The 26933-nt window shown below is 43.4% G+C and overlaps 1 protein-coding gene across 1 annotated transcript in view; it reads left to right on the top strand.

Annotated features, from left to right (window-relative positions):
• The first annotated feature begins 2198 nt into the window (after nucleotides 1-2198).
• LOC108029439 (glucose transporter type 1) overlaps nucleotides 2199-26933 on the top strand; it is a 48009-nt gene continuing 23274 nt past the window's right edge. The window contains 5 exon segments of the mRNA XM_050886532.1: nucleotides 2199-2481; nucleotides 15425-15715; nucleotides 22418-22576; nucleotides 23890-24009; nucleotides 24326-24488. Of these exon segments, the coding sequence (XP_050742489.1) occupies nucleotides 15706-15715; nucleotides 22418-22576; nucleotides 23890-24009; nucleotides 24326-24488 (452 nt within the window). The 5' untranslated portion in view covers nucleotides 2199-2481; nucleotides 15425-15705.

The raw sequence follows: 26933 nt of genomic DNA, 5'->3' as shown, positions 1-26933 counted from the left end.
GGCGGGCAGTGCGAGGGCGGGAGGTGGGTGGTGCGTCATTGTGGAGCTCCGTGCTTCCGTCGGTTACACTTGAAAACTTGGCATTAATCTCTGATTTCTGTTTCAAATGTTTAACAGATAAAATGTTAGAAATGTTACCATCATGTAATCTCATTTTGATACCATCCTGAATGAAGTATTTTAAACATATTTTTCAATAGGCTCCCACTTCAACCCCCTACAAAGCAGTCTTATCTGAAATATTTGTAATACTTTTTATGTTGGAAGTCGGGAACCCAACTCCGATTGCTTGCAGTGCAGCTGGCTTGGCATGTAAATGATGTGTTCCCTTCGGCCACGTCCAAGCTCGCAAGACGGCGGCGCAGAAGACGACGACATGGTCGCCTTTTATTGCTCCTACGCCTCCGCCGCCCTCTGTTCTGTTCAGCTGTCGTGGCCGTTGAACAAATGAACAACATAAATAATTGCGAGGCTCACACACACACACCCGATCTGGGAAAACTCGCACGCACACCGACGAAGAGCGGGAAATTCGCAAGATTCCCCAGAAGCGCTTGCAGCCTTCGAATTGAGATTAATGAGCAGCAAAAGTGATTCAAAGTCAGCATCCTCGCCAGCAACAATTTGTGCCCAGAACGTTAAACTATGGCGCTTTATCTCAACACATTAAGCGGATTTATTGGGGATATAACTGAGAACTAGTTCGGAGAGATAGTGGCTACTATGTGCTTGTGGCCTTGTGGAGTGTTGCCCAGAAATAAACAGCCATCTATTAAGCTTTAAAAATGTTTCTCCGACTTCAAAAACAACATATTGTTATAAAGCTACTGTAAAAACTATTTAGCTAACCAAAATGACTATGGTATTAATGATATTTTTAGGATGCGCGATTGTCACCAATAATAACGCAACAATAAATTATAAAGTAAATGGAAATCGGAATAGGCGGTGTATAAATTACCCTGATGGGGTTATTGGTTGTGGGTTCTGGCTGGCATTATCGGATCACCGGCTTGAGTGCAATATCCACATAATTGCAAGTGCTCCAGAGGCACGCGCAACTCCCAGCCCCTCCCCTTTTCGAATTAACCGGCACTCGAGAGGTGGCACCCCGCACACTAATTGCCGCAACACCCTCGTCGGGCATTAAGGCCTTACCTGATAACAGACCGCAATCGAAACCGAAATCGAATGGGAATCGGAATCCGAATCGGAATCGGAATACGAACCCTGTCAGAATCAAAAGCCCGAGCGGCGTGTAATTGCAGATACAAATGCGATTACACTAAGTAGCTTGTCTCGATAATAAATGTGGCAGCCGAGGGGGGTGGGTAGGGGATGGTGGGTGGTGCGATGCGCTACCTTGGCTATGTGGAAATCGAATCGGAACCGGGCGTGAGCCTTGCTTTCACTTTCCGCTCGCCTTGCCGCGAAATCCAAGTTCGCCTGTTCTCGCGTCGTATACGTAATTAACAACTCGAATGCTAAGAAAATTTGCTTATGGAAAACTCGTTCCTGTCCGCTGCTTTCATCTATTTTTACGTGCCTCTGACAATCACCACATGATAATGAAATGCTGTTTTAAAAATGGATTGCCCCATAACAACAGCAGTAATGGTTTATGAGCTAGCCAACTGACATAAACTTTACTGGCGGGATACACTTTAAAAGGGTGATGCAATTTTATAATTGTCAGTAGATTGTTATTCCATCAGTATCTGATGAAGTTAAAATATTGTACTGCAAATAGTTTAGTAGTATAGTATGGTAGGTAGATCATCTTTATTTCCTAGAACGGGCTCTTCCACGGATTCTATTTAAGTGTTTTCCAGTGCTCGCCTCGATCTAAAATGTAATAGGCACTGTTTTATTAAGTTTTGATTAAGTATCTAAGGTAAAGGTTCATGGAATGGTGGATAGATCATCTTTATTTCCCAGAGCGGGCTCTTCCAATCTATGAAAGCGTATTCCAGTGCTCGCCTGGAACTCTAGCTGTCCATTTCCCGTACCCCTCGCATGGTTCCTACCTCCCGCTCGTCCAGGGCCTATCACTAACAACTCTGGTCTGGCAGGTTTTACGGTTTACTAGCTCTCTGGCTCACGCTCTTCCAATCTCCCAGTCTCGCAATCTTGCACTCTTCTCGCCAGCTCTCTTCCACTTCCACTCCCACTCTCTGCGCTTTCGGTTCTCCACTTTTCTTCGGCTCGGCGCTCAGTTCAGCCTGGAACCTTGCCGCCGTCAGTCACTTCCACTTTCCAGGCGCGCTGTTTCGGTTTCTAGCCTTCCAACAGGTGTAAACATTTTTAATTAGTGCTGTTCGTTCCAATCCCCGTTATCAGTCGCGTAGTGCCAATCGTCCATGTGTATCTCAAGTACTCGGGGTCGATTCGCTTTCGGCTAATCACCTGCATCAATAAAAATTGGGGGTTATTGCTCCGAAGACATAAATTCCTTCCAGACGGCAGTGAAACAAATGCGAGGTGAGCTGGAAACTCAAGAAGAATGCGTCTTTAATCTTAACGCAGCCGTCCCACTCCCACGCTCAGCACGAGTCTCTGTCACTCCGACAAGTGGCAATAACACGACGCCGAGAAAGTGCGAGTGGGGGGGGGCGAGAGAAAGGCGGCGGAGTTGAAAGAACCCGACAAGATAAAGCAATAAACGAAAATTGCAACAAGTTTGCGCGCTTAAAACAATTGCATTTCCATTTAATTTTAAAACGAAAATCACGCTGCTGCAGCCCCAGCAGCAGCAACAACGCAACTCAATTAAAAACCCTCGGCAGTCGGCAAAAAAGATGAATTGAATTGTGCAAACACAGGGACAGCAGAGACAACGAGCATAAACTTCACCGCCCTACTCGTTTTTCCCACCGCTCTTCTGCCTGTTTATTTATCGGGTGTGATTACAGTGAATACCGGGTAACACACACCATCGATTAAGGAAAAACGAGCTGTTACAGTCCCTGAAAATCTGCATCAAAGCTACCTTTTTCGAAAAGATGAAAGTAGATAAATGAAATAAAAGGTCTACGATAATGCATTTATAGTTGTGAGAGTTGATTCTTCTTACAACCATGCATCCAGAATCTCACTTAAGATTCTTTTCACGTACCTAAAAAAGTTAATCTCTCAGTACGGCCACTTCAATCCAACTGATAGCTTTAATTTACAATTGCCCAGTTACAAGCATACATTTTATGAATGACAAAGTTTGCGTAGTGCTTGCCAAAGGCAAATACAATTACTGATGGCCGTTGATTGTGGGTTTTTCTCTAAGGTGTTATCACATCATACTTCAACAAAGTGCTCTTAAGTCATTATATTGGTTCACTCCCACAATATGGCCTCTTAAGATTCAAATCAAATAAGCTTTTATCATGTTTTCGGTTCCTTAAAGTATTCATATTCCTAATTACTTCTAACCCAATTGCAGTGTGAGCAGTGCTGAAAATAGAGTAATCATGATAGTAGAGCCCGGAGATAGAGAGTTCTTTCTTGCTGGATCAACGCCTAGAAAGTAAAGCACCTACCAGTAAAATCTCGATTGCTATTTATAAACAGGGAGCATATGATTAAATCTTTCAGATAATAAACTGTAGAATGATGTGACGAAAACGCATCGCAGCTCAGTAATCAGTAAAACCCACGTACTTTCCTGGTTTGTTAGGGTTTATCTTACCCAATGGCGATAGTATTTCGCAGTTTCGTTTTTTCCTCGCCTTACTTGCTGCTTTCGCGCTGTTTATGAGTTTTATGGCCCTTCCACGCGACTGAACAAATGCCAGCCAATTTATGAGCGAATCTATCAAAAACAATTCGCCGCACATTTCTCACTCACCTCTATTATGCGATATTTTCGTGGGTTTTATGGGATCTCGAAAAAGTGCACTACTGCTTTTTCGCCTCAATTTTAATGTGTAACCAATCGAAACTCGATGACGCCCGACTACGGGGTGTCTGCAAATTAATAAACAGAAATGCGATGCGAATCTGTCACAGAGTTTCGAGTGGGCAGTTAGAATTTCATGACCTGCAACCAATTCCCATTTAATGTGCGGATTGATTGGCTCTGGGAACTCAGGGAGTTTGACAGTGTTTTTAATTTAGGAAACCCCATTCTGATATTCTGAGTGCCTCGATACGCACCTAATAGGAGGGGAGCCATACCATACACAGGGAAAAAAATGAAGTAATATTGATCTTAATTTAAGTTTCACGAATAGCTCGCAAATACACATTATGAATATGATGTGATAAGATTTAAGTACTTGCAAATACATGGAACTTTTCCCTACTTTAGTTATCATTTTCTCCCTGTTTAGAGCGCTTTCCCCGCTTTTGGCACACCTGCCAAGGTGAAGAGGAGCGAAGCTGCAGCAGTTTCCCCAAAACATCGAATCATCAAAATTGCATTGAAACTATTTCAACTTTGCCGGGCACAGCGGAGGCGGGTGGGTCAGGAAAAGGACGGGGCCTTGGTGTTAGTTGCTGTTTTCTGGCAACTGCAGAGATGCCGCTTAAAAATTCATGAGTGCGAAAAGCCACAGCAGGAAAAGTCGCATACAGAAGCAGTTGAGAGGGCGAGCAAAGTTTGACAGGCAAACAAAAATCATAACGGAACCAAGGAGGATTGTGTCGGCGGATTCCCAGGACCTTTTCCGCCCCCTTTCCCGCCTCGACCATAGGAATGAATGTTTATTGAAAGACAATGTCACTACAGAGGCGAAAAGAAAAGCCGGAAAACGGGGAGCGGCCTGAGACGAAGGCCAGGACAGCGGAGCTCGCGACCAGAAAACCTCAAAAAGGCATGAAATGTCAGAGATTTGCGCTCGGGGCGGTTCGGGTAGTTGGGTCATCGGGCCCCTCCAGGAATTGCAGGCTGCTCATATGCAAAGTCGACTACAGTGGGGATTTTCAGGGAAAAATTGGGTCTAGATATATATCATAAAATTTGTTTGAAAAACAAGCGCCTCAAAGTATGTATTTTGAATGTAGAATACAGTTTCTGTTGCATACTTCTACACAGCTTTGAAAGATAATGCAAAACATATGGGATTTTAACTTGTTTTAATTAGTTTGATTTTGATTTACGCAATGATTTTGGTAGATATTTATTTGTAACTTCTTGTTTCTTGAGAAGTTTTGGCTTCAACCTGCAGGTTTCACTGTCGCAAATGCGAGAAATGGGACTGAGGGCTTCAGGCTGCTGTCATTGTCGTTGGGCAACAAAACAAACTGCAGCAGCGCAAGAAACACCGCAGAATACGAATACGGAAACGGGGAAATGGGAGTGGAAAATGGAAAACTGGGCTGGGGCAGACTTTTGCTTTTCATTCATACGAAATTACCTGCGGCCAAGAGCTTAATGCCAGTTGGACTGCAAAATCCACTTAGGAAGTTGATACAATCAGTTCCTCTCCGGCCAGAGATGCAACCGCTTCGAGTCGAGCCGGCCTCCACCTCCCCACATCCTGCTTCGCTGCTCCCCTGCTCCTCCATTTCCCAGTGCATCCTGTGGCCTGCATGAAGGACGAGGATCTGTCTGTGGATGTGGATGTAGATGGATTCATTAAAACGAATTGCTGCGAGTTTTAAGGCCTGCCTTGCAGCGAATGGCAGCCGACGATGCACGCAAAAAAATTACATATCTTCTTTTTTTTAATTACCTAAATTTATTCTCTTTTTTTTGTATTTCAAGAACCAGTTATTGAATCAAATACACGAGGTCAAGATAATATAGATAATAAGAAAATTACAGAACCAAGCAAAAGAAGCATTATCATGTTAGGATGTTGAAGGGTTCTAAAATAAATATATAAAATATAGGCCCTTTATTGCTGTCTGCACTTAGCCTGAAATTATTTCTCGCCGTGCTCATTTTCATCCCAGTCTGAGTGTGTGGCAGCCGTCTGTGAGAGTTGTTTTTGGGGTTTTGTTTCGGGACTCATTGACGTGCAACATATATGGTGAGGGGGCGTGGCCGGTCTGCGGCTACTGGGATTGGTTTTGTTTGCGCCGCAAAGTATGCAACGGCTGCTGGTTGCAAATGCCCCTGGGAGGGCGTCGAGCCGGGGCTTAGAAGGGGGTTTTCGGGGGCTAGAAGGCACCGCGGGTTGGGGAATGAATTTTGGCTTGGCTGCCTTATTTCGGTTAAAAGTTAGCCCCATCCACAACTGGCCACAAGTGGAAAACGCATTAAAACTGCAAATTAACTGGAGAATAGGGCTGATGATGATCTAGAAACCCTGACGCCTAATTAGGGAAAGAGGTTCCGCCCTTCGAGCTGCATTCGCAGAGCCCAGCTCCGAGGTCTGTTAATTATTTATGCTTTACATTTAAATGCAGTAGGCCATCAACTCTTTGACAAGTTGTGTCGTGGGAAAAAAAAAAAAAAAACAAAACAAAGTGCGTGCTTACGCGTTATTATTTTGTTATCTATTCTTCGTGTGCTAATAATAGCACAGATCATAAAAATTCGGACGCTGTCTAGCGCAGTGTCGGCAGTGGGACAACAACAACAACATAAGTGTAGTGCGACAAGACTGCATTTGTGCCCGCTAGGGCATCGCTGTTCCCCTCACACTGCGCGCAGCCGTACAAGAGGGGCAATAAAAGCAGTGATTGACTTACATTCGACTTTGCATAAAATCGAGAGAAATGGCAAATACCAGAGAAACAATGCTTCTGGGCGAAGCTCTGAGAAAAGCCGTCATGGACGAGGTGATTCCAGGAGAGTTAACCCTGGCAAAAAATCTGGCCACTAGCGGCAAGCTTAACTCATATGGTATAGCAGTATCAAGCAGTAATGCAGCCTGTATCACCAGTACTCTGACAACAACTCACAGTCCAATATATACCTACACTACATCATCACCCAGCATATGCAGTGGCATGCGCTCAACGCCTATGCCTCCTAAAGCATTAAGCACTTCTATAGACTTCCCCCCTCTACCGGACCTCAATGAATCTGATTCACCCAGATGGCAAAAAATCCAGAGCCAGAAGAGGAAGGGGTCATCGAACTCACCAATAAGTCAACGAAAACGTGCCGATATTAGAAATTTAGAACCCAGTGACCCTGTGTCAGCAAACAGGTTCGAAACACTATCAGTTGATGACGATGAGATGGACTGCAATAGTGTGGACGAACCATCGACTAGCGCTGCAGCAGCGGCTTACCGTTCTCACACCGCTTCTAAGGCTAAAGACAGCAATGCACATAACAAGAACGCAAACGTACAAAGTAAAACTGATTCATCTACGGTAAAATCTGCTTCTACTGGTAGTCCAAAACCACCACCAATCGTTCTTATGGACGTGACAAACGTGAACGAACTTCTTATCGCTATCGAGGAAGTTACAAATCTTGAAAATGTTGAAATCAAATCCTCTGTGGGCTCCACTCACAGAATCTACACCAAAGACGCAAACACCTACAGGGCTGTAGTACGACAACTAAATTCCCTGAAAATTGAATTCCATTGCTATCAATTGAAAGACGAGAAACCATTCAGAGTTGTTGTGCGAGGATTACACCATTCACAGCTCCATCATAAAATCAAAGAGGAATTACTCAGACAGGGGCATAAAGTTCTATCAATATATAACCCAAAAAGCAACAAGAGCGGTGAACAGATGAACCTCTTCTTCATTAATGTAGAAAAGAATCTAAATAACAAAGATATACTCCAACTACGATCTCTATGTCGCCAACGCGTCCGTTTTGAAGTAGCCAGAAAAGCACAAGACATAGTGCAATGTAGGAGATGCCAATCGTTTGGTCATACTGCAAGATATTGCTACAGACCTTTTATCTGTGTCTCTTGCGGTGACTACCATAAATCATCAGATTGTCCCAGAAGCAAAGAAGCACCAGCAACTTGCACTCACTGTGGTGAAAATCACCCAGCTAACTTCCGTGGCTGCAAATCCTATCAAAAATTGCTCAAAATGAACGAAAATGTACAGAAAACCCCAAAAGTGAGCATAAACAATAACTCTACACCCAAACATTATGAAAATGGAGTTTCTTATGCTCAAATAGCCAGAAATGCAAATCCAATCACGGAAAAACAAAACAAACGACCAGGAAACCTAACAAATAGGCTACAGGACGCCATTCAACAGCAACATCACTACGGTGCAAAAAATCATGCGCACTTTTTCCCAGATGTGTCACAACAGCAAAATGCACAAGAATCTAAACTAGAAATGGCAGTTGCATCGCTCTCAAAAGCTATCGAGGGTCTATACGCCATGCAAGCCCAGATGCTGAAGATGCTGGTTGCAATTAACGCGCAACTTACACAATGTCCCAAATAAAAATTCTCACCTGGAACACGCGAGGTGCTGCCGGCAAAATGACGGAAATCGGCCACCTTGCGGAGAGAGAGAATATTGACATTCTCCTTCTCACTGAAACGAAGACATCCAACCTTCAACTATTTGGATATGAAGTCTACACTTCAAATCTACCTGACGGCAGCCACAGGGGTGGAGCTGCAATCCTGGTTAACAAAAAGATCAATCACTTTCCCATCGAGCCAATCGTCCATGCTAAAGTCCAAATCGTGGGTGCCAGAATCCAAACATGTATAGGACAAATATTCATCGGATCAATCTATTGCCCTCCGAACTTCAGCTGGACTCAATCAGAATTTGATGACATATTCGCTAACTTCAACTTCCCAAGATCATTTATCAGCGGAGACTGGAACGCCAAACATCCATGGTGGGGTTCTGCGATCACCTGTCACCGAGGTAACTTACTTGCCGCAAGCGCCATCTCAATTAACGCCAACATCCTGGCGACTGGAGCACCAACATACTATCCAAGCGCAGTAAATCGAAGACCATCCTGTTTAGACTTTGCAATTTATCGCAACATTCCACACGACAAGCTAAGCATCAGAGACAGCTGGGACCTTGAATCGGACCACCTATCTCTCATCACTACATTAAAAACAGAAGCCATACAATGCACTCAACGTAGACAACTTCTTAGCAAACACACAAATGTAGCTGTTTTCAAGGAAGAACTATGTAGATCGATACGCCTTAACATTGAGCTCAACTCTGCTGCTGAGATTGACGACGCTGTAGACCTCTTCACTACCAACGTGACAAATGCGGCGAGGAGTGCAAACGTGTACACTGCAAACAATCATGGCAGAGCCCTCATACGCCACTCGAATAGAATTGACCCAAACATTGCAGAGATTCTAGTCCGTAAGAGAGCACTGAGAAGACGTTATATTCGAACGCACAGTCCTGAGGATAAAGCTCAATGGCATAGATGCGCCAGAGAGCTTCACGTTGCCATGGCTGAATTGAAAAATGCGCAATTCGAACATATGCTGACCAATATGGACTATTCTAATGATTCCATTTTTAATATGTGGTCCTTTACCAAAAAAGTAAAAAGAATGCCACAGAAAGTTACGCCTCTGAAGAACAGCAATGGTAACTGGTGTCGCTCCTTAGAAGAGCAAGTACAAACATTTGCGGAACACCTTGGCGACAGATTCACTGCGTTTAATTTCGCATCCGAGGAGGATATCAACAGAATAAACGAAATACTACAGCGCCCTTTCCAGATGTCACCTCCAATAAGACATATCCGTCTGGAAGAAGTCTCAAACATGATACGTACCCTCAAAAGTCGAAAGGCGCCAGGTCATGACCTAGTAAGCAACGCAGTACTTAAAATCCTTCCCAAGAGAGCACTATTATTTATCACATTGATATTCAATGCGATACTTAGAGTGCAATACTTTCCCAAAAAATGGAAGAGTGCTAGAATCAGTATGATTCTAAAGCCAGGGAAACCGGAACAGGATCCATGCTCCTACCGGCCTATCAGCCTCCTGCCCTCTTTATCGAAGGTAATGGAAAGGCTGATAGCTTCCCGACTTATAATACACCTAGAAGACAATGATACTATCCCAATGCACCAATTCGGATTCAGAGCCGGCCACAGTACGATTGAGCAATTGCACCGTGTAGTCAATCACATCCTGAAGGCCTACGACAATAAAGAATACTGCAACGGCATCTTTCTTGACATACAACAGGCATTTGATAGAGTTTGGATCCCGGGACTACTAGCCAAAGTCAAAACAGCGCTGCCAGCCAACCTGTTTAAGCTCATCAGATCGTTTCTCACAAACAGAGATTTTTGCGTCCAGTCCAGAGACGCAATCTCTGCAAATGTTGCCATTACAGCTGGCGTTCCCCAAGGAAGCGTCTTAGGACCGCTACTGTACTCCATCTTTACAGCAGACATCCCCAAGCCAAGCTATGAAGAAATGACCTACGACAACAGCAAAATGCTGCTGGCCAGCTTCGCTGACGACGTCTGCTTTCTCAGCTCCTCGAACAGTGAGACCGAGTCTTCACAAACGCTGCAAACCTACCTCAACGAATTCGAGAAATGGGCCACGGCGAACAATATCAAAATCAACGAAAGCAAATGCGTAAACGTTTGCTTTACGTTACGCCGAAAAACAACTCCGGTGGTCCACATTAATAATGTGGACATAGAGCAAGCGACTAAGGCGAAATACCTAGGCCTCACACTGGACAAACGCCTAACCTTCCGAGAACATATTGCCAGAGTCGTCAAAATGTGCAACCTAAAGCGGAACCAATTATTCTGGATGCTAAACAAGAAAAGCAAACTATCTCTAAGATGCAAGCGGCACATTTATCAACAAATCATCGCACCAACTTGGAGATATGGAATCCAAATTTGGGGAGTGGCGGCTGCGTCCCACCGAAAACGTTTCCAAACCGTCCAGAACAAAACATTAAGACAAATCACTGGCTGTGAGTGGTTCGTTAGCGGCCAAACGCTTCACAATGACCTAAACCTGAGTCTTGTTGAAGACCAAATATCGTTCTTCTCAAGCAGGTACAACGACCGTCTAACTGCCCACCGTAATCGTCTAGCCCGGAGATTACAGGGGGCTATCCCAATTCGCAGGCTCAAAAGAAGACATTTTGGGCTGCTCCTAAGAGACTAATATGAATATATTATTTACTTGAAACTAGTCGTAATTTGATCTACTCCTATATACCAAGTTGAAAACTAATTATAATTTATAATTAAGAGATTATTTACTTAAGAAAACATTTAGGTTAAAGGCTTTAATTAGATCTGTTCCTGGATTATATTAAATAAAGATGTTAATTAAAAAAAAAAAAAAAAAAAAAAAAAAACATTTAAATGCACAGCTTAGACTAAAACACACACACTCGAGAGCTGGGCGTGTTTCCACGGCCTTTGAGCCGCTCCGTTTTCAAGTGGAAAGTGGAGGAGAAAGCAGGCAGCTGCTGGGGCAACACTTCCGCATCGGGAAAATGCGAAAAAGAAAGCACAAAGCATACAGACGACTCCTCCACACACTCGCACCCCGAGAAAGCCAGATAGGCTGGCATATTGTGCCTACGCATACATTTGCTCAGACAAACACAGACCCAAAGAGCATCCTACATCCTGCGTCCTTACATCCCACGTCCTTACATCCTGCATCCTAGGCTCAAAGTGGAGCGGAGTCGAGTCCCCAGACCGACTGAACTCCATGTAACATGTTAATGAACTGCGCCAACTGTGTTTGCACAGAACTTAGTGTAATGTAATCCAGGCTGGGCACAGAACCAAGCTGGGAGCCCTGGCGTGCACTGCGGGAAAAGGGGGGCAGTGTCAACGAAATAAATCCGGTGGGTTTGAGGATCATCTCTTTACTCTATATTATAGGACCATCAGATCACATGAATCTCTTATTAAGTTTTTTTACGCTAGAAGTATGCTATGTTTTATTTTGGATTCCAAAGGATCTATGTCTTACTTCGCTGCATACTTTTAAACACCTTTCAGGTATTTTCAACTCTCTTGAGATTTCTGTTTTATTGCAAATCGGTAAAATCTAAGAATATGCTTCTAAATTATACAAATTTAAATTCAAGCGAGGCCTAGCTTATAAGACTTAGTCCCAGAAACGTCAGGCCCAGCTCTCCAGCTTCCCTGTTTTTGACCTCAGTGTAGGCCTGAGTGTACCCACGCACACCCACACACACTGGGACCCACTCACACCTCAACGCCCGATGTGTCGAATGTTACGCTAAGGAGTAACTTTGACATTTACCATTCAAGGCTTATGAGTGCCACCGCAGTGGAGGGGACTCGGGATCCCAAAGAGGGGGCAGCATATCATGTAACCCGCCCGGGCAATTGCCTTATGGTTATTTTCATAGCCCTGGCCTGGCCACAAAACTGCGAGCCAAGTGTGACACCGACATGGACAGGGAAATGGGAAAGTGGGAAAGGGGAGGCGGGCAAAGGACCAGGGAACTTGTATGGAGGCTGGGGTGGCCCGAGAGGGTGGCAAAAGGACGACTATGAAGGACGCAGGCTGTGTGAAGAAAAAATGCGAGCGTGCAACGGCGACAATCCAGCTGGGATTTTCTCATTTTCTTCTTCTTGGCGTAGAGGTTTTCCTGTTGGTACTTTTGTTGTGATAGGAAAGGACACGTAAGTGCAAAGGCCCCACATAGAGGACATCATCAGGTGGAAAATTAAATTGCATTTAAGGCAATTGACAGAGGAAGACGACAGTTGGGCCACATGTGCTGATGAATACTTCTAGAAGGGAGTGGAAAGTGCCTTGGTAAATTATTGGACGCAAATTCAGCCAAATGATGCGCTCGCTTTGCAGTTTTGAATGGATTCTATTGATTGAGGAATCGGTCTGAAGATGAGGGAGATCGCACTGTAATGAAATGTAAGCATCATGTATTAGAACCAAGGCGAAAATAGAATTCATTTTTCATTCATATTATTTTAAGGACAAATAAAAATGTATAGCTTATACCAATTTGTTTCAAGGGTGGCTAGGATTTGTTATTATTATTATTTTTATGTTCTTTTACTAACTGAATGTATGATGTTAAAATATTCCTTTTCTTTTCCCAACATTATAGTATATTACTTTATACTTGAAATGAGATAAGACTTGATTATAAATGCTCAATCTGAAAACCCTGATTCTTCGATTACACACTTTTTCGTTATAAAGTGGACCTAGGCAGCTGTCAACTCTACTTTCCTTTCCTTTCGCCATGTGCAAATCAGGTGCAGTACTTGACGTCCTAATTATTCATATTGTTGACCGAAAGTCAGATAGCAGTGGGCGGCAGGGGGGCAGGTCCTGCCCACTTGCACTTGCTGCAGTGTCATATTAATTTAGTCAAGTGGCCACTTAAATTTTGCCACGACTACACCTACAAAAGAGCGAGACGGGTAGGGTGAGGGAGAGAGAGATGGCTACAGAGCGGGCGAAAGAGAGGGGGCGTGGACGGTAAATGTGCAAATGGCAATTCCAGGCTGTCCTGTCCTCTTTCTTCTTCCTTTCTCCATCGCCCCTCCCTTTCGTCCCTGCTCCTGCCCTCCCTTTCTCTTTCTGAGGTTGGAGTGTCTGTGTGAGATTTGCATAAGTGCATGGGTATTAGCCTGGGTAGAATGTCACTGACTTTTGTCAGCCGCCTGTCAAATGGGCGCCCAAAAGTGTACAAAGCGAAAGCGGTGAAAGTAGTAGTAGTATACAGAATATAGAGGGTGGTGAGAAAGGGGGAGAGGAAGGAGGGGAAGGAGACAGCCGCAGCGAGAATGCCTAATGATTACAAATTGCCAGTGGCAATTTTAATAACCGCCACGACCGCAGAGCAATAAATAAAACTCACAGTAAACACACTGCAACAAAGGAAATCTAGAAGCCGAAAGCGGCCTTAATGCATAGCTGCGATTAATATTAATTTCATGCGGTGCAGCGCTCCGTCGGAGGCCATCTATCCCAACAGCCATCCATCTGGCGGAGTCAAGCCAAGGCGGCTTAAAATGTGACATCCAGGCGGGGGAAATGCAGTCCTGCAGATGAAGATGCAGATGCTGATGAAGTGAAGTTGGTGGGCCCGAGGCGGGGCAGGGAACGGGGGGACGAAGACGAGGACAATGCCGCCACATCATGCGCATCATTAGCCGAGATGCGGAGCCAACTTGGAATAAAACCATTCACACGCAGAGAAAAGCAATATTCTGCTTAATATTCTATTGAAAATAAAAATAACCATAATTCGCAGATATCCATTCGCAAAAGAAATGGGGGATCAAAACCTTGACATTTAATAGCCATAGAAGCATAAAAACTTCTTTTAAGATTTTTAAGGGTGTCTAAAAGTAGGCTACACTAAGTAAAATTTGAAATTTTGTGAAATTCAGGACTCACAATATATTGTAGCATGTTTTCTAGGTGATTTAACATTTTTTTGCTTTAAGTATTTAATAACATTTCCTTCTAGGCAGAGAGAGAGTGTTTTGTATTCATTTTTAAGGAAAAACAACTTTCCCCAGTGCATTCGCATTCACTGCAGGCTGTTTCGCCATACCCCTCGCATTTTCCAGCTCATTTCGGCTGCCAGAGACTTTCCTTGTTCAGTAAGTGCTTCGACAGCGAATTCAGCCCCGTATCACTGCTCCGCTCGATGCCAGATAACCAGATTCTAATTGGTATCCATAACTGTGGGGCGCAACCCCCAGAATTTGATATACTCAAGAGCTCTCGAGTTGCTCGCTGCCACAGAACAGCACTCACCAAAACACACTCGGTTCGCACTCGGTTTTCCCCCATTTGCATATTCATTTTCCACATAATCATCATCAGCCTCGGCAGGCTGTGTGTGATCCGCACTGATGGAAAACTATCAAATTCATGGAGTAATTAACAAAGCTGCGCGGGGGGAAATGGAAAATGGAAAATGAGGAGGGTTCGCCAGCATCTAGGCGCCTAAAAATAGAATTTAATTTGACTTTTGCCAGTTGGCAGCCGTACACCTGTGGGAAAAGGTTGGGGGTTGGCGGCAAGTTCCCCGCCGATGTGCTGACAGCATTAATTTCAATGCGGTTGTGTGATTTTGCCGCTTGGCATGCCAGCCAGTTGCTTAAAGCCGGTAATAAACATTGCAAATTAATTCGGTAAAAGCCCAAAACCTGAGTGTGAATCTCCCCCAGCCAAAGTGCAGTGGTGGGTCATTAGGCTGGATACTATTTGGAATTAATACGTATCTTGTTTCTGCCAAAAAAAAACACAGAAGGTCAGTTTTCTCCCAGCTTAAATTAAGCAACTATTTTTCCCCAACTCAAAACCCTCTGCAGCTCACTTCACTCTTTTCATGGCTTTTAAACTTAATAAGTTTTGTTTATTATAAAGAACAACACTCTGGCTAAAAGCATTAGTACTAAGAACAGTCTCCCCTTTGAAAGTATGCTCCACGTTAAAAAACCTGCAGTGTGCAGTAGTCTGCAGCTCTAAGCCGACTCCATTCCCGCACTTCTGACCCATTGCTCTCGTTTTTTCTGTTTTTGCAGCTCTCCGGTGCTCGGCAAACGACAAAACTAAAAACATTAAAAATGCATATTTTCTAGCAGTGCGTCGCCAGCTTTTATCATTGGCCAGAAAGGCAAAAGGCGCAGTCCACCAGCAGCTGTGCCAGGAAAATACGGCGGGAAGCTAAGAGACACGTCGGTGGCGAATTGGATTTGACTGCGGAGGATTTCGAGTCCGAGTCGGAAACTTCTTTAGTCAGCAGCCGAGGGAACGCAGGATAATTCACATTTTTTCACGGGACTGGCACCGAAATGGCTTTCCTATGTGCACCGGTAAGTTTCGCTTTATTTGGCTCTCGCTTTTCCCCGACCTTTTTTATCCCAAGTCCCCCATACATCATGTCTCGATGCTGCAGTAAAAATTATAAGGAAATGGTTTGCACTTATGGCGAACATCATTCTTAACGCGCCACACGCTGCGTATGCGTGATATTTTATCCATTAAACTTTTCCGCGCCCTCGTCACTCTTCGTTCGCAAGTGATTTTAATAATGTGAAAAATGTCAGATCGTTATGCTTAAACTGCCGCTTGAAGCGTGATACGGTCCCAAACTCTTGCATTGATGGATTGCAGGCGGTGAAATTAATCATACGCAGTGTGTGCTGCAACAGTTATGCCTCTTTAAGTGCGCCACAATGTGATATGCTGAGGGCGGCTGGGCTACGGGGATGTTGACAAATAAACACACGCCATAATACGTACAAACTCTGGTCGAGAATAACGAAAACAACAGCTTCGAACGGATAGATAGAAGCCGAAAATGGAGAGTTTGCCTTGTATTAACAGCTGCCCGCACAGTCAATACTCCTCGTAGACTTGCAGGGTCCCAGGGAAGCGGCAGGCGGCGAATTTGCGAGAGCAACAAGCAGTGACAATGGCGGTCTCGGCCTGTGTATCCGCATCCGCATCCCAAAAGCCAACAGCCAAGACAAGCTGGAGGCGGAGGCCCATCTGGCGAGCTCTGGGACAGTGGAAACGGCAGGCGATTGGGAAAAAGAAAAATTAAAATATTTAATTAAATTTTTCTTAGCCTCTTGATTAAAGATCCCTAGATGTATATGTGCATGCCTAAAGTAGGTAATGTTTTTGAAGAACTTCCGGTTTACTTATATTGAAGTGCCTAAAATTAGGCAATGTTTTTGAATCATTTCCGGTGTGCTTTTATTTGCTAGCCTAAAAATGGGCAAAGTTTTCTGACAAATCCCCAGTTAAATTGCACTAGATTCTTAGGCAGAAATGAAGTCTCATATTAATTCCGGATAATTACAATCCATAATTTTTATTACAAAAATAAGAAAAGGTGTTGATGCATGCAAAAGAAGGTGTACCAAAATATCAAAGAACCTTAACTAAAGCATTTCGAAAAGTTACAATCTGTGGGATTCCCATGCGCTCCACTGTTCTCAGCCGAATCCTTCCCCTTTCTATCCCTTATTGCCACTGCCGTCGACAGCCGCCTGTTGTGAGTGCTGATTGTCAAGTGCTCGACCCAGACACGTGCTTACACAGCCATCCACAGCCATCCTGCAGCTGCCACGCCCCTCCAACCCATCCGCCGCCCATCTCAATATTTGTTGAATTTCGAGTTAAGCAAACGTGCAAGTGTATTTAATTTGTGATATCATCGAGGGGCAGGCTGCTGGCGGATTGGAAGGTGGGCAGTGGGCAGTGGGCAGTGAGGTCACTCGGCTTACCCGACCCTTGGGCAAGGGTTTTGGTTTTCCTGCATGTGTGTGGCCATTAATGCAGCATTTAAGGATTTTGCGGTCTGCGCTGCATGCACTTCAATCGGAGGAGAGGCGAAACAATGCCACATTCAAGTGCATTTGAGCAGCAATAATTTTTGCGGTGAGCAAAGACAAAAGCCTATTAATGAACACACACAACGTCTCGCATATCCTGCATTCTATCTGTGGTGGCAGGTGTGCGTGTGCGTTCTTGTGTTTGTGCTGGTGAGGGCTTTTATTTCATTTAATCAATCATGCATTTAGTGGACAAATCGTTTAAGACAAAAGCCCCCAAGAAGCCGAGTTAAAAGGCTTTTCATCATTCAATTCGCACACGATTATGTCTCTGAATAGAAGCAATATTCCTGCATATATATCAGGGGAAGTATGTATGGGTGGGCGAAGCCCTTTTCAGTTTGTGCGTCTAGTTAATTGAATTTTAAATCACTCCCCTCTTGAAAAATGATTAGCGGCCCCTCATGCATAAGTAAGTTTTCAATTCGGATCGCTAATTTGATTTGCCGTCGAGAGCTGACAAAGGGTATCAATTATCGTGGTCAGCCTAGAATTATGTGCCGTAAGGATGGCATAATGCCCGATTACTCCCAGGGGACGGGGCAGGAGCCGAATGCCCAGTTGGCGGCCACTTGTCAAAGCTGCCAGAACAGGCCAGTCCATGGACTTGGGCTGCAGGCGACTTTTTGTCAATGGCCGGGCCTCAAAGTTGGTGCACAATGAGAAAAGTAGGGGAATGCGTGCTATGTTCGGTGTCAGATGAGCATGTTGAATATTGAATCTCAAGGATCAGTTAATTGGGTCTGGCATGTAAAAATATTAAACTTAAAAACCTACTTTTACAAATTTTAAAATACATGTTCGATGTCATTGTGTGCTGCCTACTTCTAAACACCAATATAAATGGTTTGATTTGTTTTTGTGTCTTTTTATATTTTTTAAATATCAATGAAATCAAAGGACCATAACATTGATACTCTAACACACATTGAACAACCAGTACAAACCCCAATCTTAAGCTCCTCTGTGGGATCCTGGCTAATAACTTTTGCCTTTTTGACTTTATCAGCTTCCATCTTGATTGGCAATAAAGTTTGGACTCCAGCAGGTTATGTGGCCTGCGAAAATTGTGATATTTTTCTGTGTGTGCAGAGGGAGCCTTGCACTCACATGAATAACTGCTCAATGCCCGAGCACACACACTCGCCTGGCTGACTGCTTGCGTCATCAGCATCGTCAGTGGAGTATCAGCCTTGGCATGCAGTCAAAACGCAGCTTCTGCCCCTGACTCGCCTCGACTGCCCCGACTCCCCTCCATATTGCTCTGGGCCTTTCTCCGCAACTATTTTTCTATGTCGGGGGACAGAGGAAGGCCCAGGACGCAGGACGTGGATGCAACTGCCCCAGACTGCGACGGAGGCCATTGGATGTCATCAACTTTGCTTTGGCTCTGCCGAGAGCCTTCGCACAGGCAGGGCAAACAAAAAGCTTAACCTCAGCACAAATTTAAGCAAATATTTGCCAGGCCTCACCCTTTCCCCCTGAAGGCGTCTCTTCCTCTCTCCCTCCATTTCCATTGATGCAATTGAAGCCGGAAGCAGTTTATTTTTATTTTGCCTCATTTTGCGGTGTCAGCAAAGAGTTTAACATTAAGCAGGTGCAAGGGGCCCACAGAGAAAGAAATCAAGGATAGATTGACTATTGCTGTAGGGACTGCTTACAACTATGCCATGAAATATTTTGATAATGTGGAAAGCACTTCAAAGTCACCTTTGGAGGTGTCAAAATGAATGAATAATGAAATTCGTTTTAATTGCCTAATTTTAGGCGCCCTCAAAATAAATTTTAAAACCGTAGCTATTTCTTTACTAGGAGGAATTTATATCCTATAACAAGGTAAGGCACGTTAGTACTCAAAATGTTGAAATACAATTTTCGTTGTTATGCGTTGGCCATATTTTTTCACCGTGCTCGAGGGACTCGCTTGATGCACGCACGATTTTAATCGGTTAAATGCCAGGGGAAATGGGGAAATGGGGAAATGCAGGCCATATCTTCCCAGCAGTGCCAACTAATGATGCGCAAAATGTTTACAAATCATTTTGTCAATAACGAGGCAGGGCTGAAAGGGCGGCGGATCCAGCAGCCGGGATCCTTCACCCGTCTCCTCCGAATCCCGAATCGGGCCCATAATTTGCCCACATTTCTTGCATTCATCCGTTGGATGGAGCGGCCATGAAAAGGTCATTAGTGTGTGCGTGTGTACGCAAGTGTGTCTGTGTGTGTGTGACACAAATGGCCATTCAATATGCCAAGAAAGGGAGGGGGAGGGGGTAAAAGGGTACGGGGGTCGGGGGGAAGGACATGAGCTAAAGCCAAAGCCATAACAGCCACATGCTTTTTTCCACAACATTAACGCAAATTGCAAATAATAAAAATTCAAAATACCGAACCGTAGAAAAAGCAGCACGTGTTGCTGTTGTTGTTGTGTGCCAGTAACTATAATGTGTGTGTGTGTGTGTGTGTATGGAAGGAGGGGGTTCAAGTGGGTGGTCCTGCGGAAAAACCACAACAACGAGGAGCCATGGGCACATTTATCGCAGCCAACGAGGCATTTTTTAAGTCCTGCAAAGGTTTACATATGGCCAATGCGAAAAAAATAGATGGCATAGAGGGGAAAAAATGCAAGCACCAGGGAAAACGGAAAATTGTGTTAGGTTTCCCAGGGTGAATTTGCCGTCATTGAGCCTTAATTGATCCTTTGCGGGAAGTCTTGCAAGAACGGCAGGTTGAACTGTGCACTTGTCTGTAAAGACAGCATAATGGAATAATTAGTTTGGAAAATTTGGTGAATAAATTATTAGACTACAATCACAACGTTCTAAAAAAAATGTAGTAGGTGCTTAACTAAATTGAAAAAATATAATACTATGTTTTAGAAACGACGGACTTAGTATGTTGTTTGATGTAATGCTGTTTCATGAATCAATAATAAAACAATAAATCTGACTTATGCTTTAAAAAAGATGTGTAATTTTTCTGAAAATATTGGCCACAGTATTCACTAAAAAACAAGCACCTTTTAGGAAAAAGGAACCACCGGATATATCTTTGCACATCGCAAGATTCAGTAGATTTTTCCCTTGCCAGCGAATCAGAATGGAAATCTATTTTATGCAGTGGCACGCAGGCCGACCAAATCCTGCGGATCGCCCGCCCACACACGGGCGGTGTGGGCGTGGCTTTTGGGAGCTCTGCCCCAGCAGCTTCCCCAATTCTCCGCTTCTTTTCTCAGGTCCTTGACTGTCGAGGCGTTGGCGTAAATGCTTTGCGTATGCATCCATGCATGCGACGCCATCTCGTGCAGCCTCGTCCTTAGCCCTGCGTCCTTCATCCTTGGTCCTCTTAACCGGACCCGGGCATCCGGAGCTGCTGGCATACAATTTATGTGCGAAATATGGCGCCGCACACCTTTTACTTTGCGCTACCTGGCTTTTCTCTGCCGCTTCCTTTGCCTTCAGCTTTTACTTGCCCTTTTCCAAGCCCTTTCCCCCTCCCGCTGATTGTGGCCAACCTGCCACGTGCGGGACAAAATTAAAAGCCTTTGCATGCTCCACTTCCAATCCCAACGAGTCCTGCGGAACTCTTATTGAATGCAGCCAAGGCGGCTGCACTGGCGAAAACTTGGGGCTCCTCTATTATGCAGAGGCTTTAAAAGCGGAATTATTGACGTAAGTTTGAGAACTCTTAATTATACAAACCTGTTGGGAGAATTCAAAATGTTTTGTGTATAAGCTTTCTTTCCAATGGCCTTCTACAATCAAATTATTTCTCTACAAGAGTTCGATTTTTATGTGTTTCCCATGGCTTCCAGAATGGGACCCCAAAATTGCACTTCCAGATTCCATAACTCGAGTAATTTGATTCCGATATTAAAGTGGTATGCCTCTATAAGTTGGTATTCCAATTCTCTAACATTCTACATTCGAATTATTCCTTTACAAGAGGGTCGAAATTTTAGCCCATTTTCAAGTACGATTTTTATGTATTTCCCATGGTTTCCAGAATGGGACCCCAAAATTGCACTTCCTGATTCCATAACTCGAGTAATTAGATTCCGATATTAAAGTGGGATCCCTCTATAAGTTGGTATTCGAATTCCCTAACATTCTACATTCGAATTATCCCTTTACAAGAGGGTCGAAATTTTAGCCCGTTTTCATGTTCGATTTTTATGTATTTCCCATGGCTTTCAGAATGGGACCCCAAAATTGCACTTCCAGATTCCATAACTCGAGTAATTGGATTCCGATTTTAAAGTGGGATACCTCTGTAAATTGGTATTCGAATTCTCTAACATTCTACATTCGAATTATTCCCTAACAAGAGGGTCGAAATTTTAGCCCATTTTCATGTTCGATTTTTATGTGTTTCCGATGGCTTCCAGAATGGGACCCCAAACCTGCACTTCCAGATTCCATAACTTGAGTAATTGGATTCCGATTTTAAAGTGGGATACCTCTGTAAATTGGTATTCGAATTCTCTAACATTCTACATTCGAATTATTCCCTAACAAGAGGGTCGAAATTTTAGTCCATTTTCATGTTCGATTTTTATGTGTTTCCGATGGCTTCCAGAATGGGACCCCAAACCTGCACTTCCAGATTCCATAACTTGAGTAATTGGATTCCGATTTTAAAGTGGGATACCTCTATGAGTTTGTGTTTGAATTCTCTAACATTCTACATTCGAATTATTCCTTTACAAGAGGGTCGAAATTTTAGCCCATTTTCATGTTCGATTTTTATGTATTTCCCATGGCTTCCAGACTGGGACCCGAAAATTGCACTTCCAGATTCCATAACTTGAATAATTCGATTCCGATTTTAAAGTGGGATACCTCTGTAAGTTGGTATTCGAATTCTCTAACATCCTACAGTCAAATTATTCCTTTCCAAAGGGGTCGAAATTTTAGCCCATTTTCATGTTCGATTTTTATGTGTTTCCCATGGCTTCCAGAATGGGACCCCAACATTGCACTTTCAGATTCCATAACTTGGATTCCGGGATACCTGAAATTCTCTAATATTCTAAAGTAAAATGTATTTAAAGGAGTTCAATTTCTTCTATCCAAATGATGTAATATTCTGGGAGAAAACAGAAATTAATACTAAGCCATTTCCATTGTATCGTTGACATAATCACATGCCGTTTAATCTCTTTCCATATAGCTGGCCAGAGTAATGACATGGCGACCATTGGTGACCTATCGATGATCTCACCGCCCACGTCTTCCATCTCGAACGACCAAGATCCGTTTGGACAGCTGCCCCCGCTACCGCCGCCACTGCGTTCCACCCAAGTGCTCCAGCCGCTGAGCGTGTTTCCAGGTGCCCCTTACCGCCAGTTATTTCGGCACCTTTTGCCAATTTTTTGAATTACTTTCCGCATATACATGTGCGCCAATTTGTGTTTGTTCTTCTCGTTGTTTGCCTGCAGTTCTTGCCTTTTGTTTGGCATTATTTGTTTGCTCCCCTTTTTTATTTTTTTGCATTGAGTTTGCCAGAGTTTTTGTGTAGCTTTTTCCGCCCATTATAAAAGTTACTGTTGCACCTTTTGTATAAAAATCCTTATTTGGTTTTCCTTTCTTCTGTTGTGCCATTTCCAATCGATTGCAACTTTAATTGGTGTGTAGATTGGGTTCTTTGATTGGTCGGTTTGTTGATTTATTTTCCTTTCATACACATACACTCGCCTGCCTCACGAATCATAGTCCACCCGTACAGGTGTAACCCTGTACGAACACCACCAGCCACCTAGCTACACTCGAACATTGCCACAGAGAACCGCATTTTGAACCCGACTTTTGTTTAGCATTTTCAGCAGCATACAGTCAATCAATCAATCAGTCAAATCTCAAAAACCAATCAGTCAAACAGTCGTCCATTACTATGTATCGAACTGACTCTCTCTCTTTCCCACACACACTCCCCTTCTCTGTCTATTTGTCTAGTTCCACATATTTGCTTGCCGTTTGTATTGCCACTTTTTGACTATACCAAGTAAGAGTTTTTGTTTGTGTTGCCGCAAAAACCCAAATCATTTCAAAGTTTCGAATTTTTCAAGTAGTTCTCAACGCTGCTGTGTGTGTTTTTTTTTAACCAAATTGTTTATTAGAGCGAAACCAACAAAGAAAAAACAGAAAAAAAGAACAGGCTGTGACAGCCGCTTTGTAACCATTTTTTGAACGCAAAAATTACTGTGTGTCCACCTTAGCTGCCTTTTTGTGTGTGCTGTCCAGAGTGAAAATCGAAATCCAGCTAACAAACTGCCACATTTTGTGCTCTCTATTCTTCCATAAAAACCAACTACAACAACAACTACAACTACGAACTACCAACAACAACAACAACAAAATGAAAATGACAAAATCTCGACAATTTAAATATTTGCCTTGGTTCCCATGTTTATTTTAATGTTTGTCTTATTTTAAACAATATTTGTGTATCATATGTATAATGTGTAGAGTGAGTATACGAGATAATGAAAAAGAAAACAAACAGCTTGTGATATTATTTTTGAGTTTTTGGTTTAATTTCGGTTGAGTTCGTGCCGCTCCATGTGTTTTTGGTTTCTTTTGCTCTAAAAGAGCACGAGTCACTTTCGAAATGTAATTCTAAAACGATTTCCCCATGCCTGGCAGTGTCCAATTTGAGCGAAGATTCCTACGATTATGTTTTTGGTGGTCGACGTAAGACTCCGCCCACAACAACGTCAACACAACTCAAGCTGACCTCACCGCCCGTGCGCTTGCGACCCGAAGGTGGGTAGTCCTTCTCAGGAGGGTCCTGCATAGGAACTGCGTTAGACTGAAATCAGGTGCAGAGGTGCCTTAAAGTATGCTGTAATATATTTTGCTTCTAACGATTTGTTCTAAAAGAGAATGGTACTGCATACTTTTCAACACCTTTCTAAGTAAAACTTGGCTTTTCCAGTTATGTTATTATTCTTATAATAAAAAAGTAACAAAAAACGCCATATCTAAGCAGTAAGCCCTATGCAGGACTCTCAACCAAACCTTAACATCACATATATAACCGAATCTCCTCGTTTTCCAACACCACCTTATAAACACACAGACGCCTATCGCGGAGCTAACATAAACAACGGAAGGTTCTATCGTCACTCCTTCAGCTACGCCCCCAAGAGGCAGCGCCACTCGAGTCGGGATGATCGAGACCGCGAGTCTAGGTTGAGATGTCATGGCGAGGACGAGGCCACACTGCGCCAATTGCTGCTCGAGTACGTAGGATCCCGTGTCCTCCCGGTTCCCAAGCGGTCGTACAACCCTTAGAGCCCCGATCCGCTGCCAAGTGAAAAAGAGTGACCTCGTAGTGGACTCGGTGGCTCCTCGGGGCCAGGAGCTCATTACGGGCCATTAATTTGCAGGCGCGACCGGGCATTGGAGGGCCGGCCATAAATATCCGCTTTCAGTTAGACAAATAAACAGCAATTATTTGTGTGCGCCATGTTTATTTAATTTATTAAACGAATTACAAACGACGTATATTTTTAGTTTGGGCGTAAATAAATTTTAATTTCCATTTTAATTTGTGTGTTTTTCGGTGTGCAAGCCCCGCCACTCTCCACCCTCAACCCATTTTTCGGTTTCGTTTCTGTGGCTTGTGATATATTAACGAGCAAATATGCAATGTATATGTTTAATGTTCTCCTCCCACACAGATTTGCGCAAGTTATGTTCAGTTAAGTGTCCTGCGTGTGTCCTTAGACTGTCAATTATTCATTGAGGGCCTTTGTGTTGTGTTGTTTTTGTTGCGCAACAGCCTCCCCGACAAAAGAAATCACATAGAAAACCCCAAATAACTCAGCCGCGGCCACATACGACATTCACCAAACCCCGAAAAGAATGAAAAGCGAGGTAGCAGGGAGCAGAGACTGCACGAGCAAAGCGACCATATACCGCAGTACCGTACTGTACTAAAGATATAACAATAAAGCAAAAGAGACTCTATAACCAAATCAATTTACCGACGGAGTCCAAAGAAAAGCCAACAAAATGATGGGCACTATGCCACCCAGGTACATAACCATAGAGTTAATCTAAAAATTAATTAACTTTAACATTACCAGTAACATTAACGATAACAATAGCGACCAGATCGCAATGCGATTGAAAACAATTCGAACATCACTCATCCGCCACGTATGCCGATCACACGTTTCGTTTTTATTCTTTCGACTCATTAACCATTCATAACTATTCATTCGAGCTGATTGTGTGTGCCACATTAATAATTGTGTACGTGTAAATTTAAATGGCTTCTCATCGTTAATTAAAAAATGTTAATTAGCAGCGTTTGTTTGGCGTTTGCTGCCCTTTTGCTTTCACAAAACCGCCTTTGTTGCCATGTCACGTGCTGTACAAAATTGCAACTCAATCGAAACGTATTTACTTTGCTTAAATGTCACCGAGTGATTGAGCACATGTGTCTGTAATTTCATTTCCACACTACCTGTCAATCACTCGAGTATGTACTGGGGATGAAAAACTAGCGAGGAGTCGAATAAGATAAATTGACATTAAGGTTGCGTTCTATATTGTGTTGTAAAAATGGAAAAAACTTCGCTTATTGCTAAGACTGCCAATACAATCAAAATAGCTAAAATATTAATGTTTAAACTAAAAGCAGAGTGTAAAGTATACATTTTAATAAGGCAAGCAATTGCCAAACTTATCAAAAATAATATTAACTCAACATAGATTTCGTTTTCAATGCTTTAAATACAGTAATACGCTCTATTTCTGAAGTGTCGACATCTTTACCATCCCTAGTATATACCGTATATGTATTTTCTCTATCTGTGTATATGTCTGCAATCGCCGGAAATGCATTTCGTCAAGTGCAAACGAGGCAGAATCGGAGGAGAGTCCGGTAATCTGACGAAATGCACTTCTGGCCTGCCCCCACAAAACCCCCTGCCTCACATCTTGTACAATGTCTATACGTGTTCTTTATCATCCAATTCCGATTCCGAAATGCCCCTTGAACCACTAAAACTGCCACAATAACTCCATGAACTCCATGAACAACTACTACAACTCAACCACCGAAAAACAACAAAAGCCACACGCAAAGTGGCCTGGTATTCACGCCACTCAATGAGTATGCAATTACAACCAACTAACTTCAATTACGAAATCTAAATATTTTTACTCTACCCCTCGTCATATTGTAATGCAATGATAATCCAATGATTTGCCCCTCTCTCTGCCTCTTGCACTACTCTCCATTCTGGCACTCGTAGCCCGTCAAATTGATTTGTTAATTATTAGAATATTTGCCCGAAATCCAGTCACTTTGCTCCCCCTTCTGCATGGAACGCAATTAGAATTCAATTATGTTCAAATAAATTAATTTAGTTTCCAAAACGTGCTCATCATCTGGATGGGAAAAATAGAGAGAGAGAGAGAGCTTGGGAAGCGTGGGTGTTGGTGTGAATCCCCCACTTTGGCCCTACTGTGAAAAGCCCCGGGAGCAGTCACAAGAATCTGACGCTTCTGCCTGCACAGAGACACAAAATCAGAACGATTTGCTGGATTACTTGATTACGCGGATTAGCTGAAGGCTAATAAAAGAGCAATTTTAGATATAATTATTTTCGGAGTCTCAAAAAATAGTAGAGAATCGGAATTTAGTTTAAAAAGCCGCTTAGAAGTATGCTACA

This window comes from Drosophila biarmipes, chromosome 3L (genome assembly GCF_025231255.1).
Source record: "Drosophila biarmipes strain raj3 chromosome 3L, RU_DBia_V1.1, whole genome shotgun sequence".
NCBI classification, from domain to species: domain Eukaryota; kingdom Metazoa; phylum Arthropoda; class Insecta; order Diptera; family Drosophilidae; genus Drosophila; species Drosophila biarmipes.
This window is presented reverse-complemented; position numbering and strand designations above follow the sequence as displayed.